Source organism: Peromyscus californicus, unplaced genomic scaffold, assembly GCF_007827085.1.
Source record: "Peromyscus californicus insignis strain IS unplaced genomic scaffold, ASM782708v3 Scaffold_14__1_contigs__length_90479793_seg_2, whole genome shotgun sequence".
NCBI lineage: Eukaryota > Metazoa > Chordata > Mammalia > Rodentia > Cricetidae > Peromyscus > Peromyscus californicus.
Window position 1 is genome coordinate 15,078,792 of NW_026294436.1, and position 15,514 is coordinate 15,094,305.

General features: G+C 42.8%; 1 protein-coding gene across 1 annotated transcript in view; it reads left to right on the plus strand.

The window, feature by feature from the left end:
• The first annotated feature begins 1,180 nt into the window (after window positions 1-1,180).
• Window positions 1,181-15,514, plus strand: part of Ubxn4 (UBX domain protein 4) — a 36,031-nt gene continuing 21,697 nt past the window's right edge. Inside the window, exons 1-4 of the mRNA XM_052736822.1 lie at window positions 1,181-1,469; window positions 8,283-8,385; window positions 12,939-12,967; window positions 13,864-13,982. Of these exons, the coding sequence (XP_052592782.1) occupies window positions 1,388-1,469; window positions 8,283-8,385; window positions 12,939-12,967; window positions 13,864-13,982 (333 nt within the window). The 5' untranslated portion in view covers window positions 1,181-1,387. The remainder of the gene's footprint in view (window positions 1,470-8,282; window positions 8,386-12,938; window positions 12,968-13,863; window positions 13,983-15,514) is intronic.

Sequence of the window (15,514 nt, forward strand, 5' to 3'; positions counted from 1 at the left end):
ACCTTACACAGTTATCAAGTTATTCTCTTTTCTTCTTCTTTTTTGGTTTTTCGAGACAGAGTTTCTCTGTGTAGCTTTGGAGCCTGTCCTGGATCTCACTCTGTAGACCAGGCTGGCCTTGAACTCACAGAGATCCACCTGCCTCGGCTTCCCATGTGCTAGGATTAAAGGCATGCGCCACCACTGCCTGGTTCAAGTTATTTTCTTACTGGCTAATAGACAAATTGATTTTACTCCATATAGACAATTTTCTTTACACCTCTCTCACTCAAGAAAAAAAGAAGTCAGGCGATGGTGGCCAGCCTGGTCTACAGAGTGAGTTCCATGACAGGCACCAAAACAACACAGAGAAACTGTGTCTCGAAAAACCAAATAATAACAACAACAACAATAATAATAAAATAAATAAATAAGTTGTTTCAATAGCATAGTGGCTAGAGGTTTTAGAACGTGATCCAGTTAATCAATGCCTATTATATCCCCGAAGGCCAGTATTCTGCCAGGACCTCCCCTCAGGTAAGGGGGTTTATGGCCTTTCCAGTCTTTTTCTTCTTTCCTTTGTTTGTTTTTTGATTCGGGATTTCTTTCCATATCCTGGCTGTCCTGGAACTCGCCATGTAGACCAGGCTGGCCTCCAGCTCTCAGAGATCCACCCACCTTTGCCTTTGAGTGGCGGGACCAAAGGCATGCGCCACTACGCCCCTCTGAATCCACAGGGTCAAACTAAATAGAAGCCAGAGGCTTCCGGTGAACCCCTGTAAAGCTTCTTTTCATTTCTTTGTGGAACAGATTGCCTCCACACTTCAGAGCGTGATAGCAACTCGCTATCTAGCATTTATTCTTACAGCGTCGTGGCGCTCACTACTGCCCCCTTTTGTCGTGCCTGGGAACCACAGTTCATAGTTCTACAACAAGGAAATAAACAAGCCTCGAAAGACTACAATTCCCAGAGAGCCTCGCTGCAGGCGACGCCGACGCGCCGTAGCGGTTAGTCATCATTCCCGAGGCCTCCTTTCACTTCCTGGACTCGGAAGCCGAGGCTTCGCGGGCGCGCGCCTAGGCGGGCTTCCCTAACCCACAGGGCCCCGGGGCGCGCGGCCCCGAAGACGTGCGTGGTCACGTGACTCGGGGGGGCCAGGGGGCGTGTTTTTCTGCCTCGCGCGCTCCGGTGCGCGTCCCCGGGCGGGGGCGGGGGGCGGGTGTCCGCTTTCGGGCGTAGGAGCCGGTGAGGAGCCGGATCCTCAGACGAGGCGGCGGACGGGCCGGTGGTTCCCCGGGGCCGCGAGGCCGGAAGACGAGGAGGGCGGGGCCGGCCGTGGGGCCGCGGCGACGCCACACCGAGCGAGCGAGCGAGCGAGCGAGCGAGCGCCCGGGCCTGCGGGGAGCGATGCTGTGGTTCCAAGGCGCCATCCCGGCGGCCATCGCGTCTGCCAAGAGGAGCGGCGCCGTCTTCGTGGTGTTCGTGGCAGGTGAGTGGGCAGCGGGCCTGGGAGGGACCGAGAGAGCGCTTCTGGGTTGTTCTTGGTGCTCGTTAGCGTCGGGTCCTCCGGGCCCGGGCAGCCTCACCCGGTCGCCAAGTCGGCTCGGGTCCGCTCGTCTCCGATCGGGACCAGGGGGGAGGGTTTATGTGGCTTGGTTCCGGGCTTGCTCCGCTTCTTCGGGCGGCGGGCTGGGGCTCCTCTGGCTCCGTTTGGGCCGCCGGCGTGACCCCCCCCTCCCTGCTTCTGTGTGGGAAGCGCAGTCCAGGCAGGCCCTGTCCCCAGACACCGATCCCTGCGAGGAGACGAGCCCTGCAGGCCCTAGCAATCGGGTTGTCGCAGGCAGACCCCCAAGACCCCCCACCCTGGTGCCCCCTTGGTCCTGTGGGGTCCCCTGCCCAGGGAGCTTGGACGTCCTTTTAAGTCTTGGTGTTCAGGTGGGATTGGGACGGGCCACTAGGCAGACAGTTGGGTCTCATTAGTTGTGAGCTGTCAAGAAAGCTGTGTCATCGGTAAGCCACAAAGAAACCACCTGATGTCCACAGTAGCTGCCTTAGAATGTTTCTGAAACATAAACTTAAGCTTCACAGAGGCGTAATCTTTTATAATAGCGCCAGGAGGGGAATCTAAGATGCAATAACTGCATTATTACAAGTTTATATATATTAATTACACACTTTTAACAATTTTAAAAGTACATATTCAATCGTGATTCTTACCCCCTTCTAACATCAAGTCTAGTTTTCCAGACATATGCTAACTCATTTACCCAATGTCTCTAGATTATTTTGTTCCATAATCTGTTTTATTGCTGAAGTCTTGTATATTTGCAGTCAACCGTCTGCTTCTTGTAGTTTTCTACGTTCTTCTTACCCGGACCAGTTTGTGTGACAACTGTTAATTTGAAGTGAATTTTTTTTTTTAATTTTATGTTCACTGGTGTTTTGCCTGCATTCATGTCTGTGGGACTGTGTCAAAAGTCCTGGAACTGGAGTTTCAGACATGTTGAGCTGCCATGTGGGTGCTGGGAATTGAACCGGGCCCTCTGGAAGAGCAGCCAGTGGTGCTCTTAACTGCTGAGCCATCTCTCCAGCTCCTGAAGTGTATTTCTTCATCTACTTTTGTTTAGTAACATTTTACTCGTAGTTGACCCACATCTCTTAGTCGTTCTATAACTTTGTCCATTTCTGTGAAGAAAAGTGACTGAAATATGCATTTGATTCAGCCTTAAAATGTAAATGTCTGATTGTTTTGTTATGCTGAATTTTTAGCTTGGTACTTGCTGTTAATTAGAGCGTAAATCCTTTAGAGTCTCTTGGAGTGGTATTATACTTTAAATATGTAAGTCTTGTAAACCAGTAAGGACAATAGCACATAAGAATGAAAGAATATGACACTATAGTATGAGGTCAATAGGTTTATGAGATCTTAATATGATTGTAAGCCATTACATGGGTTTGGGAATTGAACCCAGATTCTCTGGAAGAGTGACTAGTGCTTCTAACCACTGAGTTGTCTCTCCAGCCCTAGTTTATTACATTGGTTTTTCAAGAAAGAGTTTCTCTGTGTAGTTTTTGGTGCCCGTCCTGGATCTCGCTCTGTAAACCAGGCTGGCCTCGAACTCACAGAGATCCACCAGCCTTTGCCTCCCGAGTGCTGGGATTAAAGGCGTGCGCCACCACTGCCCGGCAGCATCCATGTTTTTTAGCAATATGCGATTGATGATAGTTAAATATTCCTAAAAAGCACTAAGGTAGCAGTTAACTTGAAAGAAAAAACTTCCCCTTCATGGGTAAGTCCAAACCTGGGGCTTCATTCATGCCCAGTAATTGCTCTGCCAATGAACTACATCCCTAGTCTGAATTGCTAGGTTTGATTAATAAATATTGGACAGCTGTAGAAATACTTGAAGTCTTACACTGTACAGCGCTTTGCATATATCCATACTCCTCCGTTAACTTTACTGGGATTTGCTGGTAGTAGATATATTTAGAGTATCAGCAGCTATTGAATGTTTGCGGAAATACTGTTAAGAATGGACAGACAGCGGAGTCTGTCCCTCTTCCAAAATACAGTTAGTTTTTCTAGAGTTTTAGCTAGGTCGTCCCAACACGAAGTAGGATGACTGTTGCTCTAAGAATGTATAGACACTGGGATCATAAAGCAGCAACACTCTGGCAGCACCTAGCAGGTAGGTCCCATCTTTTGTCACTGTGACAGGACACAGCTGTCTGCAGGGTTCATACCTCAGATCCTCAGAATCAAGTTACGCCACCACCCCCCAAATCTCAACCAAGTCACCCAAACAGTCCTCAAGACATTCTATGTTGTACCATAAACATAGCTGTTCTCTTTTTTATAAAAAAATATTTTATGTTTATTAGTGTTTTCTGCATGTATGTCTGTGTGAGGGTGTTAGATCTTGGACTTACAGACAGTTGTGAACTGCCATGTGGGTGCCAGGAATTGAACCCAAGTCCTCTGGAAGAGCAGTCAGTGTTCTTAACCACTGAGCCATCTCTCCAGTCCCCCAGAGCTATTCTCTTATGCTTTGACTCAAGGACACAGGCTATACATGCCTGGGCCCTAGAGCTTTGTTCATAACTTGAAGAATACATTCAGAACTTAAGGTTTTCTTGATCTGAGATCCCATTAGTAATACACCAACCTTTAAAAAAAAATTCATCTTATTAAAAAATGAAAAAGAAAGCTATAGCTAAGGAAGTGGTTTCAAGAGTGTTCAAAGAATTATTCACAGCCTAGAACTTGGGAGGTAGAGGCAAGGGAATTGTGAGTTCTAGGATTAAACACACACACACACACACACACACACACACACACACACACACACTATGTACAGGGCTGGAGAGATGGCACAGTGGTTAGGAGCATTTACTGTTTTTGCAGAGAACCTGGGTTCAGCATCCATGTGGCAGCTCACAGCCATCTACGACTCCAGGTCTAGAGGATTTAAGGCATCTTCTGACCTCCACAGCCTCCTGTGTCACCTATGTGACACACATACAGACACATAGAGGAAATTTCTCTGTCTCAACAGTTCTGGCTGTCCTGGAACTCACTCTGTAGACCAGGCTGGCCTCAAACTCACAGAGATCCTCCTGCCTCTGCCTCCCCAGTGCTGGGATCACCACCACCCGGCCAAGTGTATATTTTTTAAAAATTATTCCAGGAAAATGTTTTAGGCAAGTTTTTATTTCATGAAATTGTTTCCCTTTTTTCAGAGGCTAGGTCTTGCTATTGCCCAGGCTGCCCTCCAACTCCTGGACTTAGTAATCCCCCTAGTGTCAGCCTCCCAAGTACCTAAGACTTCAGGCATGGGCTACTACATCTGGCGTTGTTTAATATAATTTTCATGAATTAGGTGATTCATTTAATACTTAAATAAAAATTAAATAATTGTAGAGTTGTATTAGAAACTAGAAATACTTCAACCAAATTAACAAGAATTTCCAGTTTTAGCTGTTTGAACTGAAAGATATAAAGACAGTTGTGCCATAGTACAAAATCTGATGAGGAGGCAGAAGCAAAGATGTCTGTCTAGTCAGTGATGTTATAAGGCAGGCTGAAAATTGTTCATGTCCGGTACTGTTGGCTGCCCTCTTTGGCTAACACAGACCACAAAGCCTGTACGGTTGGAGCAGTTGAGATTCCTTAGGTTGGATGGTGAGGCTGGAAGAATGCAGCTGTCTGTGCTTCGGAGTTTGTTTGCACACTTTTAAGTGTCCTCACTTTGAATATTGCTGCTACCTCCAAGTATAGCATATGTTCTCCTAAAATCTTAGGGTCATCTAATTTTATAATGTGGTTGATAATTTGATTAAAATAAGCCTCTAAAGATACTGACAATGGCAACTCGTGTTCTAGTGGAACTTAGTAAGTATTAAGAAGCCTCTCATTGAGGATTTCCCTCAGCTACTGCTGCCATCACAAGGCTGAATTAGGAACAGACAGTGCCAGAGGGAATGTGACATCAAGACACTAACCTAGCCAGTCAGTATGGGTGGGGAAATGAAAGACCACAACTTTATAAAGAGAAAGGAAAGGCCAAAACAAAATGTAGTCTCCTTCTTAGGATTGGCTCAAGCTTAAATATGTTTATTGCCTTCATTTGTTATTCTCCCCCAGGGTTTCTAGCTAAATGTCACCATTGTACATTCTGTTAGATAATCCACGCTGTGGGTAGCCTTCATTAACTTTTCAGTTCCATTTGCCTCGTGTTCTCCATTGTTTATTATTTTCCCAGCCACACAGACCTTTCTTTGTACGTATATTCTTTCTGCATGGTGAACTTTTCTGTACTTAGTGTGGCTCATTCTTTGGTCCACTTTAATTGTCAACTTAGAGATGGGTATGATGATGCATGTCTTTAATCCTAGCACTTGGGAGTTCAAGGCCAGCCCGGTCTACATAGTGAGATCCACGACATCCAGGGCCATGTAGAGAGACCCTGTCATCTCAGAGCATGCTTCTCTGACCATGATAAAGAGATTTTCTTTATTTGTATGTGTGCTCACACGCTGGGAATCAAACTCAGATCTTCTTGTTACTAACTGAACTGTCTTCCCAAACCCTAACACTCTCATTCATAGCAATTACTGCTTTAAGTGTTGGTAGTTGCCTACTTGTTTGGATATATAATATATATTTATATATATATATTATATATATATAATACATATTAGATTTTAAGCTGTGCTGAGAACAGTGTTCATTTTATATCTAGTACACAAGCCCAATGCCTATGAACTGAACAAATGAACGGAAGTAGAATAAAATTAGTGAGTGAATGAAAGACTGCATCACACTTCTCACTCTTTACTGCCTCCTTAAAGTGACTGGAGAAAGAATATTCCTAAATAGCTATTTTCTAGGTTCATAGCAGAGTCATTTTCTTGGGAATTTATTATTTCTTTCAACTCCATTGTCTCTGGAAACATTTTCATTCAGAATGCTCTCATTTACAAATAGCAACTTTCCTTTATTCTTGGTTGTAACTTCCATGAGCCTGTTAAAAAGGGTATTCTTAATTGGTTTCAATATGTCCCATTTCCATGTCCAAATTTTTCATGGCTCTTATCTTATTCAGATGTGTAGTCAAGTATTGTAGGCATGCCTGTATGCTTACTATACTAGACATTTAAATGTTTATTCCAGTAAACACTGAACACCTGCTTTACGCCCAGATGCAAGTTCTGTTGTAGGGATTTCCGTCTCCGTCCGTCCGTCCGTCCGTCCGTCCGTCGTCGCCCCCCCCCCCCCCCCGCTTTTTTTTTTTTTTGGTTTTTCAAGACAAGGGTTTCTCCGTATAGTTTTGGAGCCTGTCCTGGATCTGGCTCTGTAGACTAGGCTGGGCTTAAACTCAACTCACAGAGATCCGCCTGGCTCTGCCTCCCAAGTGGTGGTGCCAGGCAACCACCACCTGGTGAGATTTCTATCTTAAGATAACATGAAAAACTGTCTCTGCCCTCCTAGAATCTTTTCTATTTAGGAGAGAAAGGCAGTAAACAATAAAGATAATTAAGATACATAGTGTATTAGAAAGTGGGTGACCTGTGATGGCTTTTATGTCCAAGTTTTTTTTATAGTAAAGTTAATTTTTAAAACCTTTTTAATGTTAAATGGCGCTGGAGAGATGGTTCAGTGGTTAGGAGCACTTGCTGCTCTTACAGAGGCCCCAAGTTCAGTTCTCAGAAGCTACATGACAACCAGTTGCTGTGTAAGAACAGACACCCTAGTGGGACTGGACAAGCCAAGGGCATTTGTTCTTTCACAGGACTCAGGTTCAGCTCCCAGTGTAGCATGGCAGCTTACTGTCCATAATTGCAATTCCAGCGCATCTGATGCCCTCTTCTGGCCTCCCACCCCACCCCCCAGACAGGGTTTCTCTGTGTAGCCTTGGCTATGCAGGAACTCACTCTGTAGCCCAGGCTGGCCTCGAACTCAGGAGATCTGCCTGACTCTGCCTCCTGAGTGCTGGAATTAAAAGTGTGTAACAACCACTCAGCCTCTTCTGGCCTCTTTGAGTACTAGACATACATGTAAATGTAACACACACGAAATAAAAGTAAGTAAAGAAATCTTTAAAAAAAAGACTCAGTGGGGAAGAACCGTTTAGGCTACTGTAATTGTCTGGGTGACCTCTGCTAACTTTGCTCAAGGTGGTAGCAGTGGAAGTTATAAGAAGTAGTTACATTTGTATTTTTAAGTAGCCAGCTGAAGTTATAGATAAATTTTTGGGGGCGCATTTGTGTGTTTGCTCTGCTGGGAATCAAACCAAGGGCGTTGTGCGTTCAAGACAAGTACTTTATCACAGCCAAGCTTCCGAAGGATCAGTTTTCAAGTTTGATGAAGTTAAGAGATGACTTGCTAAACTAGGTGTGGCTGAGCCCGCCTTTAATCCTAGCACTTGGGAGGCAGAAACAGTGAGTTCTAGGACCACATACAGACTGTATGGGGGAGGAAGGAAGGAGAAACACATTTGCTGCTCTTACTGAGAACTGGTTTTGTTCCCAGCACTCACATGGCAGCTCACAACTGTCTGTGTCTCCATTTCCAGGGGTTCCAAAACCATCTTCTGGCCTCCTTAGGCATTCATTACACACTGTGATGCTCTTAGGTGTATGCAAGGCAAAGTGCTTATACACATAAAATAATAAATAAAATTTAGAAGAAAAATATTTGTGGGTTATATTTTATTTGGAGTTCTAGTTTCACAGGGGAAAGAATTTAGAATTAGCAGTCCTGGCCTTGGCGTTTATAAGAGTTCTTGAAATGTTGTCTCAGGTGACGATGAGCAGTCCACACAGATGGCTGCCAGCTGGGAAGATGAGAAAGTGACAGCAGCGTCTGCAAACAATTTCGTTGCTATTAAAATTGACACCAAAAGGTACGCTTATGCTTTAATGTTTCGTTACTGTTTTCTTTTGTAATCATGGTCTGTTATTTATGAGGATACTCTTTTTTTTTTTTTTTTTGGTTTTTTTTTTTTCAAGACAGGGTTTCTCTGTGTAGCTTTGCGCCTTTCCTGGGACTCACTTGGTAGCCCAGGCTGGCCTCGAACTCACAGAGATCCGCCTGGCTCTGCCTCCCGAGTGCTGGGATTAAAGGTGTGCCGCTGCCGCCGCCGCCGCCGCCGCCGCCACCGCCACCACCACCACCACCACCACCACCACCACCACCACCACCACCACCACCGCCCGGCTGAGGATACTCTTAAACGATTAAGAATGTTAATTTTATGGGTACACATGGACCCAAATATAGGGGTGAAAGCTTTAGAGATCAGGGAAATAGGAATAGCCACCAGCTAACCTTACCTCATCATGCCGCAGCTTCCAGAAGTGAGCTACTTCCTGTCTACCCACGCCTTTATTGCCTTGCTGTTCTGCCTTCTCATTGGCTCTTACCTTACTTCCTTGTCACTGTCTGTACAGACCTCCAGGTTTCTAGGGTTGGTACTAGGATTAAAGGCATGTGTTACCACGCTTGGCTCTGTTCCCTAGTATGGCCTTGAACACACAGAGACCCTGCCTGCCAAGTGATTGGAGTAAGAGCATATGCTACTGCTGCCTGACTTTGGTGTTTACTTAAAATGGTTTGCTTTTCCCTCTGATCTCCAGGCAAACTTTAGTTATTAACATACAAATAAAATATCACCACACTAAGGCACTAAGATATATTGGGAACTTAAATTATTTTTTTTATTGCTTTTGAGTATACCACTGCACCCAGTTATGGGAATTTAAATTATTTTGTTATGATTACTATTTAAACTTTATTATAAAGAAGTTGTAAATCAAAATTAATATTTTCACGGCAATTAATATTTTCTGGTTACCATTTTCAAATTCATTATTACACCTTGTTTGTTTTTTTTTTTGGTTTTTTTTTTTTTTGGTTTTTCGAGACAGGGTTTCTCTGTGTAGCTTTGCGCCTTTCCTGGATCTCGCGCTGTAGACCAGGCTGGCCTCGAACTCACAGAGATCCGCCTGCCTCTGCCTCCCGAGTGCTGGGATTAAAGGCGTGCGCCACCACCGCGCCCGGCCGATTTTTTTTTTTTTTTTTTGGTTTTTTGAGACAGGGTTTCTCTGTGTAGCTTTGCACCTTTCCTGGAACTCACTCTGTAGCCCAGGCTGGCCTCGAACTCACAGAGATCCGCCTGGCTCTGCCTCCCGAGTGCTGGGATTAAAGGCGTGCGCCACCACCGCCCGGCCTACACCTTGATTTTAAAAAAAATTTAATTTCTCTTGTCCACCTCACATCCATGTAGCATGTAACAAAAAATATGATTGGGGGCTATCAGAACAGCTCAGTGGGTAAAGGCACTTGTCACCAGGCCTGAGTTCAGGCTCCAGGTCACACATGGTGGGAAGAGAGAGCCAACTTCTCCATGTTGTCCTCTGACTTCTGCGATGTGCACATGTCTGCCTACGTACGCACACACATATATATTACATAAATAAATGAAAGTGAAAAAATTACTATCCTGAAAAAGATTTGTAGTGTCTCGGTTGGAAGAACTTGGAAGTGACTATAAAGCTTAGGTTGAATCTCTCTGCAACAAGTGCTTTTCCTTATCTTTAGGAATCTCTTTTGGGAATGGAGCCATTTTATTTCAAAGGAAGGAGGAGGGTGAGATGGCACACTGAGTAAAGTCACTTGCCACCAAGCCTGATGACCCGAGTTTGATTCCCCAGAACGCACATGCTGGAAGTAGAGAACCGACTCTTATAATTATCCTCTGATTTCCACGTATGCACCATGGGGTGTATGCACTCATGAGTGTGTGCACACACATAAAGAAATAAGTCAAAGAGAATAAAGACATTTATAGGACCTCATAGTTCCTGTTAAACAGACTTTTGTTTTATTCTCTGTCGTCCTTTTTATTGGGCGGGGGGGTGTGTTGAGACAGGAACTTGTGTTACCCAAATTGGCCTCAAACTTGCTATGTAGCTAAGGCTGACCTTGAGTTACTGACCCTCCTGCTTCTACCTCCTAAGTATTGAGATTATGCATGTGGGTCACCATACCTGCCATTTTACTTTGCTACAGTGGCTTACAACGTTGTATAAGGTGGGCTTGAACTCATTCAGTAGCCCAGGCTAGTCTAGAACTTGTTTTCCTGTCTCATCCTCCCAGCTGATTTGGATTTTAGATTTTAGCCTGGCAGTGATTTTCAGACTGTAAGATCTTTAATTTATTAACCATTACAAATGTCTTTTCAATATTCATCTCAAAATAGATAACATGCTTGGAAAAACATTGTTAAGATAAAAAGGTTCAGGGGGCTGAAGAGATGGTTCAGTTAAGCACGCTGGCTACTCTTCCAAGGGGACCTGGATTCAATTAACAGCAAACATACAGAGGCTGAAAACTACTGTAATTCCAGTTCCAGGGATTACAAAAAAAAAAATCCAATACCCGCTTCTGGCCTCTGTAGACATCAGACACACATGTAGTGCACATACACACACATTAAATACATGAATGTTCAGAAATTTACCTGTAAGCTCATAAAACTTTCACTTACATTGTTTCATATTAACAAAAGTAGCATAAAGCAGACCTGTTTTATATTACTGAACTATATAGCTTATGTTTTATTGTTTATTTTTATTCATGTGTGTATGTAGGTGCCTGCCTGAGCCATATATATATATATATATACATGTATATATGTGTGTGTATATATATACACATATATATACATGTATATATATATACACACATATACACACACACACACACACACACACATATATATATGTGTGTGTGTGTGTGTGTGTGTGTGTGTGTGTGTGTGTGTGTATATATATATATATATATATACATATATATATATGCCCCAGGTGCATGCAGTGTCTCTGCAGACCAGAAATGGGTCTCAGGTCCTCTGAAAGTAGAGTTATAGGTATTTGTGAGCCACCTTATGTGGGTACTGCCATCTGACTGGAATCTCCTGGAATAGCCGCAAGCTCTCTTAATTGCTGAACCATCTCTCCAACGTGTTGTTTTTGGTTTATAGCCGTACTTGGGAATTACGAGGTTACTGGCTTTGTTCAGTATCTAATTAACTACTCTAAAAAGTCTCTCTTATTCCCGACTGTGTGTGTAAGTGTGCATTCATGTGTTTTGCTAGTGGTTGAATTGAGGGATGATACATGCTAGGCATGTGCTTTACTGTTACCTGAGCCCTCTCTCCTATCCCTGACCACCAGGCTCTTTACTGGTGTTAAGTAAATCATTAAAATATAGTTTCCGCTGGGTGGCAGTGGTGGTGCACGCCTTTAATCCCAGCACTCGGGAGGCAGAGACAGGCGGATCTCTGTGAGTTCGAGGCCAGCCTGTGCTACAAAGTGAGTTCCAGAAAAGGCACAAAGCTGCACAGAGAAACCCTGTCTCAAAAAAAAAAACCAAAAAAATTGAATTAATATATATATTAATATATTTCTATACCTTTTCCCCATTAATTCTCTTAGACCGTTTTTCTTAATGGACATTTAGGTGTTTTCATCCTTTTTATCACAGAGTAGTATGTTATGTCACTGTATCTTATGAAAGGCTATGGTTTTTTAAAGATTTATGTGCATTATATGAGTATTTCCATGTATGTCTGCATCATGTGCGTACAGTGCCCAAGGAAAAGGGCGTTGGATCCCCTGGAACTGGAGTTACAGATGATTGTGAACCACTATGTGGGTACTAGAAGTCAAACATGGTCCTCTGGAAGAGCTGCTCGTGCTCTTAACCACTGAGCCATTTCTCCAGCCCCCAAGATTTTATTTAAGTATATTTCTATTAAGGAAGCAACACGAGATATTCTTTTTGTTTTGTCGTCCCCCCGCCCATGGGTCTCACTATATAGCTCTGGCTGTCCTAGAACTCACTGAATAGACCAGACTGACCTTGAACTCATAAAAATCCTCCCACCTCTGCCTCCCTAGAACTAGGGTTAAAGGTGGATACTACCACACCCAGCAAGACAGACATTTTTAACTTGTAAACCCAGCCACCACTTTGTGGGTTATAAGAAGAAAGGATTGTTTAATCTGGAAATTATGAAACAACAATTAAAATGAACAAAAATGTGTTGTGAAATAAAATTCTTGCCAGGCTGTGGTGGCGCACACCTTTAATCCCAGCACTCGGGAGGCAGAGCCAGGTGGATCTCTGTGAGTTCGAGGCCAGCCTGGTCTACAGAGTGAGATCCAGGAAAGGCGCAAAGCTACACAAAGAAACTGTCTCGAAAAACCAAAAATAAATAAATAAATAAATAAAATAAAATTCTTATTTCTGTCCTTCTAGCTTATTGCTATGACAACTAGTAATTTTTAAAATATACTTGTGATTAGTATAGTAAATTTAATGAAAGCAACCCAGTATTTGGAAAATAGTTGAATTCATATTATGATTTTTCTCTTGATTTTGTTTTTACAGTGAAGCCTGTCTGCAATTTTCACAGATTTGTATCCTTTCATTGAAGAATTGGTTTCATATATATTATATTTGCTTTTCTTTTTTTAATTAAAAAATGTAGAATTTGGTTTTATTTAAGAAAACATCTTTTGGTAGAAGTAATGTTGCAGTCTTTTGAGGTAATACATTGTAGCTAATGGCAAAGTAGATGTTTTTCTTTTTTTTTTTAATTTATTTTTCTTATTTTATGTGCATTGAAGTTTTGCTTGCATGTATGTCTCCCCGGGTGAGGGTGTCAGGTCCCCTGGAACTTTAGTTTGAGACAGCTGTGAGCCGCCACCTGGGTGCTGGGAATTGAACCTGGGTCCTCTGGAAAACCAGTTAAGTGCTCTGAGCCTTCTCTCCAATCCCCAATGTGTGTGTTTTTTGGTGGTGTTTTTTTTTTTTTTTTTAATGGCCTTGCTGAATTGCAGGATCATCCTGGTTGTTGTTGTTGTTTTGTTTTGTATTTTTTAATTAATTAATTAAAAAAAATTTTTCTGTGCATTGGTGTTTTGCCTGCATGTATATCTGTGTGAGGATATTGGGTACCCTGGAACTGGAGTTACAGACAGTTGTGAGCTGCCATGTGGATGCTGAACCAATGTTTTCTTTTTTAATGTGAATATCTGAAGAGCATTATGGAGTAATTTGGTTGAAATGTTAAAAGCAGGTGGCAAGAGGCAAAATAGATAGAATGATGTAGGAAAATGAAATACATTTTCACTCCAATATGCCAAACAAACCGTAAGTCATTTTACATATCACATGCACTAGAGGCATGATATGGTAATTGGGGTGAGGAACATCGTAAAATCCACTAAGATGATGTGTTTTGCTTTGTTATTGTATTTTATAAAACTTCTTGCTTCCCACATGAACTATTAGACTTAATTAACGTGTACAGATCCTGTAGTCTGTGTTCCATCCAGTTTCTTTATAGGAGACAGCGGAATCCCTTTGGAAGTAATAGCAGGGAGTGTTTCTGCAGATGAACTTGTTACAAGAATTCACAAAGTCCAGCAAGTAAGAAGGAATCAGAACTTTTTTTAGGGAGTGGGAGGTTTCAAGACAAGGTTTCTCTGTATAGCCCTGGCTTTTCTGGAACTAGCTCTGTAGCCCAGACGGACCTCACACTCACAGAAACCCACCTGCCTCTGCCTCCCATGTGCTGGGATTAAAGGTGTGCCCCCCCCCCACCAGCTCTTTCTTTGTTTTTGTTTGGTTGGTTGGTTACTTTTTTGGTTTTTTTTTTTTTAATATTTATTTATTATGTTGTTTATTTATTATGTTTACAATGTTCTGCTTGCATGTATTCCTGCAAGCCAGAAGAGGGCACCGGATCTCATTACAGATGGTTGTGAGCCACCATGTGGTTGCTGGGAATTGAACTCAGGACCTCTGGAAGAACAGTCAGTGCTCTTAACCTCTGAGCCATCTCTCCAGCCCACTTTTTTGGTTTTTATTTTTTATTTTTTTAAGATTTTGTTTTTTGCCGGGCGATGGTGGCGCACACCTTTAATCCCAGCACTAGGGAGGCAGAGGCAGGTGGATCTCTGAGTTCGAGGCCAGCCTGGTCTACAAAGTGAGTTCCAGGAAAGGCACAAGACTACACAGAGAAACCCTGTCTTGAAAAACAAAACTTCTGTTTTTGTTTTTAATCCTCAGTAGCCCTTTGGAAGTTTGTTTGTTTGTTTTGGTTTGGTTTTGTTTTTCAAGATAGAGTTTTTTTGTGTAGCTTTGGAACCTATCCTGGAACTCACTATGTAGCCCAGGCTGGCCTCAAACTCTGCCTCCGGAGCGCTGCAATTAAAGGCATATGCCACCAGATTTTTTTTTTTAATTCTGGCCTCAATTTCATTAATTGTTATGGATCTGTTTAAATTGTTTATATCTTCTTGATTTAATTTTTGCTAGATCATAGGTGTCCAGGGAAATTCCCATTTTTGTCTAGATTTTTCAGTTTTATTTATTTATATTTATTTTATTCATTTATTTATTTATTTTGGTTTTTCAAGACAGGATTTCTCTGTGTAGCCCTGGCTGTCCTAGAACTCACTTTGTAGACCAGGTCGATCTCAAACTCAAAGATCCACCTGCCTCTGCCTCCTAAGTGCTGGAGTCAAAGGCATGCATCACCATGCCTGGTGATCTTCCAGCTTTAAAAATACATATATTTTATTTTGCTTGTGTGCATATATGACTGATTGTATGTATGTGCACCACATGCATTCAGGTGTTCAAGGTGGTCAGAGGGCATTGGATCCCTTGGAGCTAATTTGTAGGTGGTTGTGACCATCTGATGTGAGTGACCCAAATCCTCTACAAGAGCAGTTAACTTAGGAGCCATCTCTCCAGCCCCAGAGATTTTCTAGTTTTTTGAAATAAATCTTTTTAATTTTTATATTTCATTACGCTCTGTAGTAACCTCCCCCTTCTCATTAAATATTACTAATTTTTGTTTTGTTTTGTTTTGTTTTTCAAGACAAGATTTCTCTATGTGGCTCTCCAAGACTAACTTTGTAGACCAGGCTGGCCTCGAACTCACAGAGATCCAG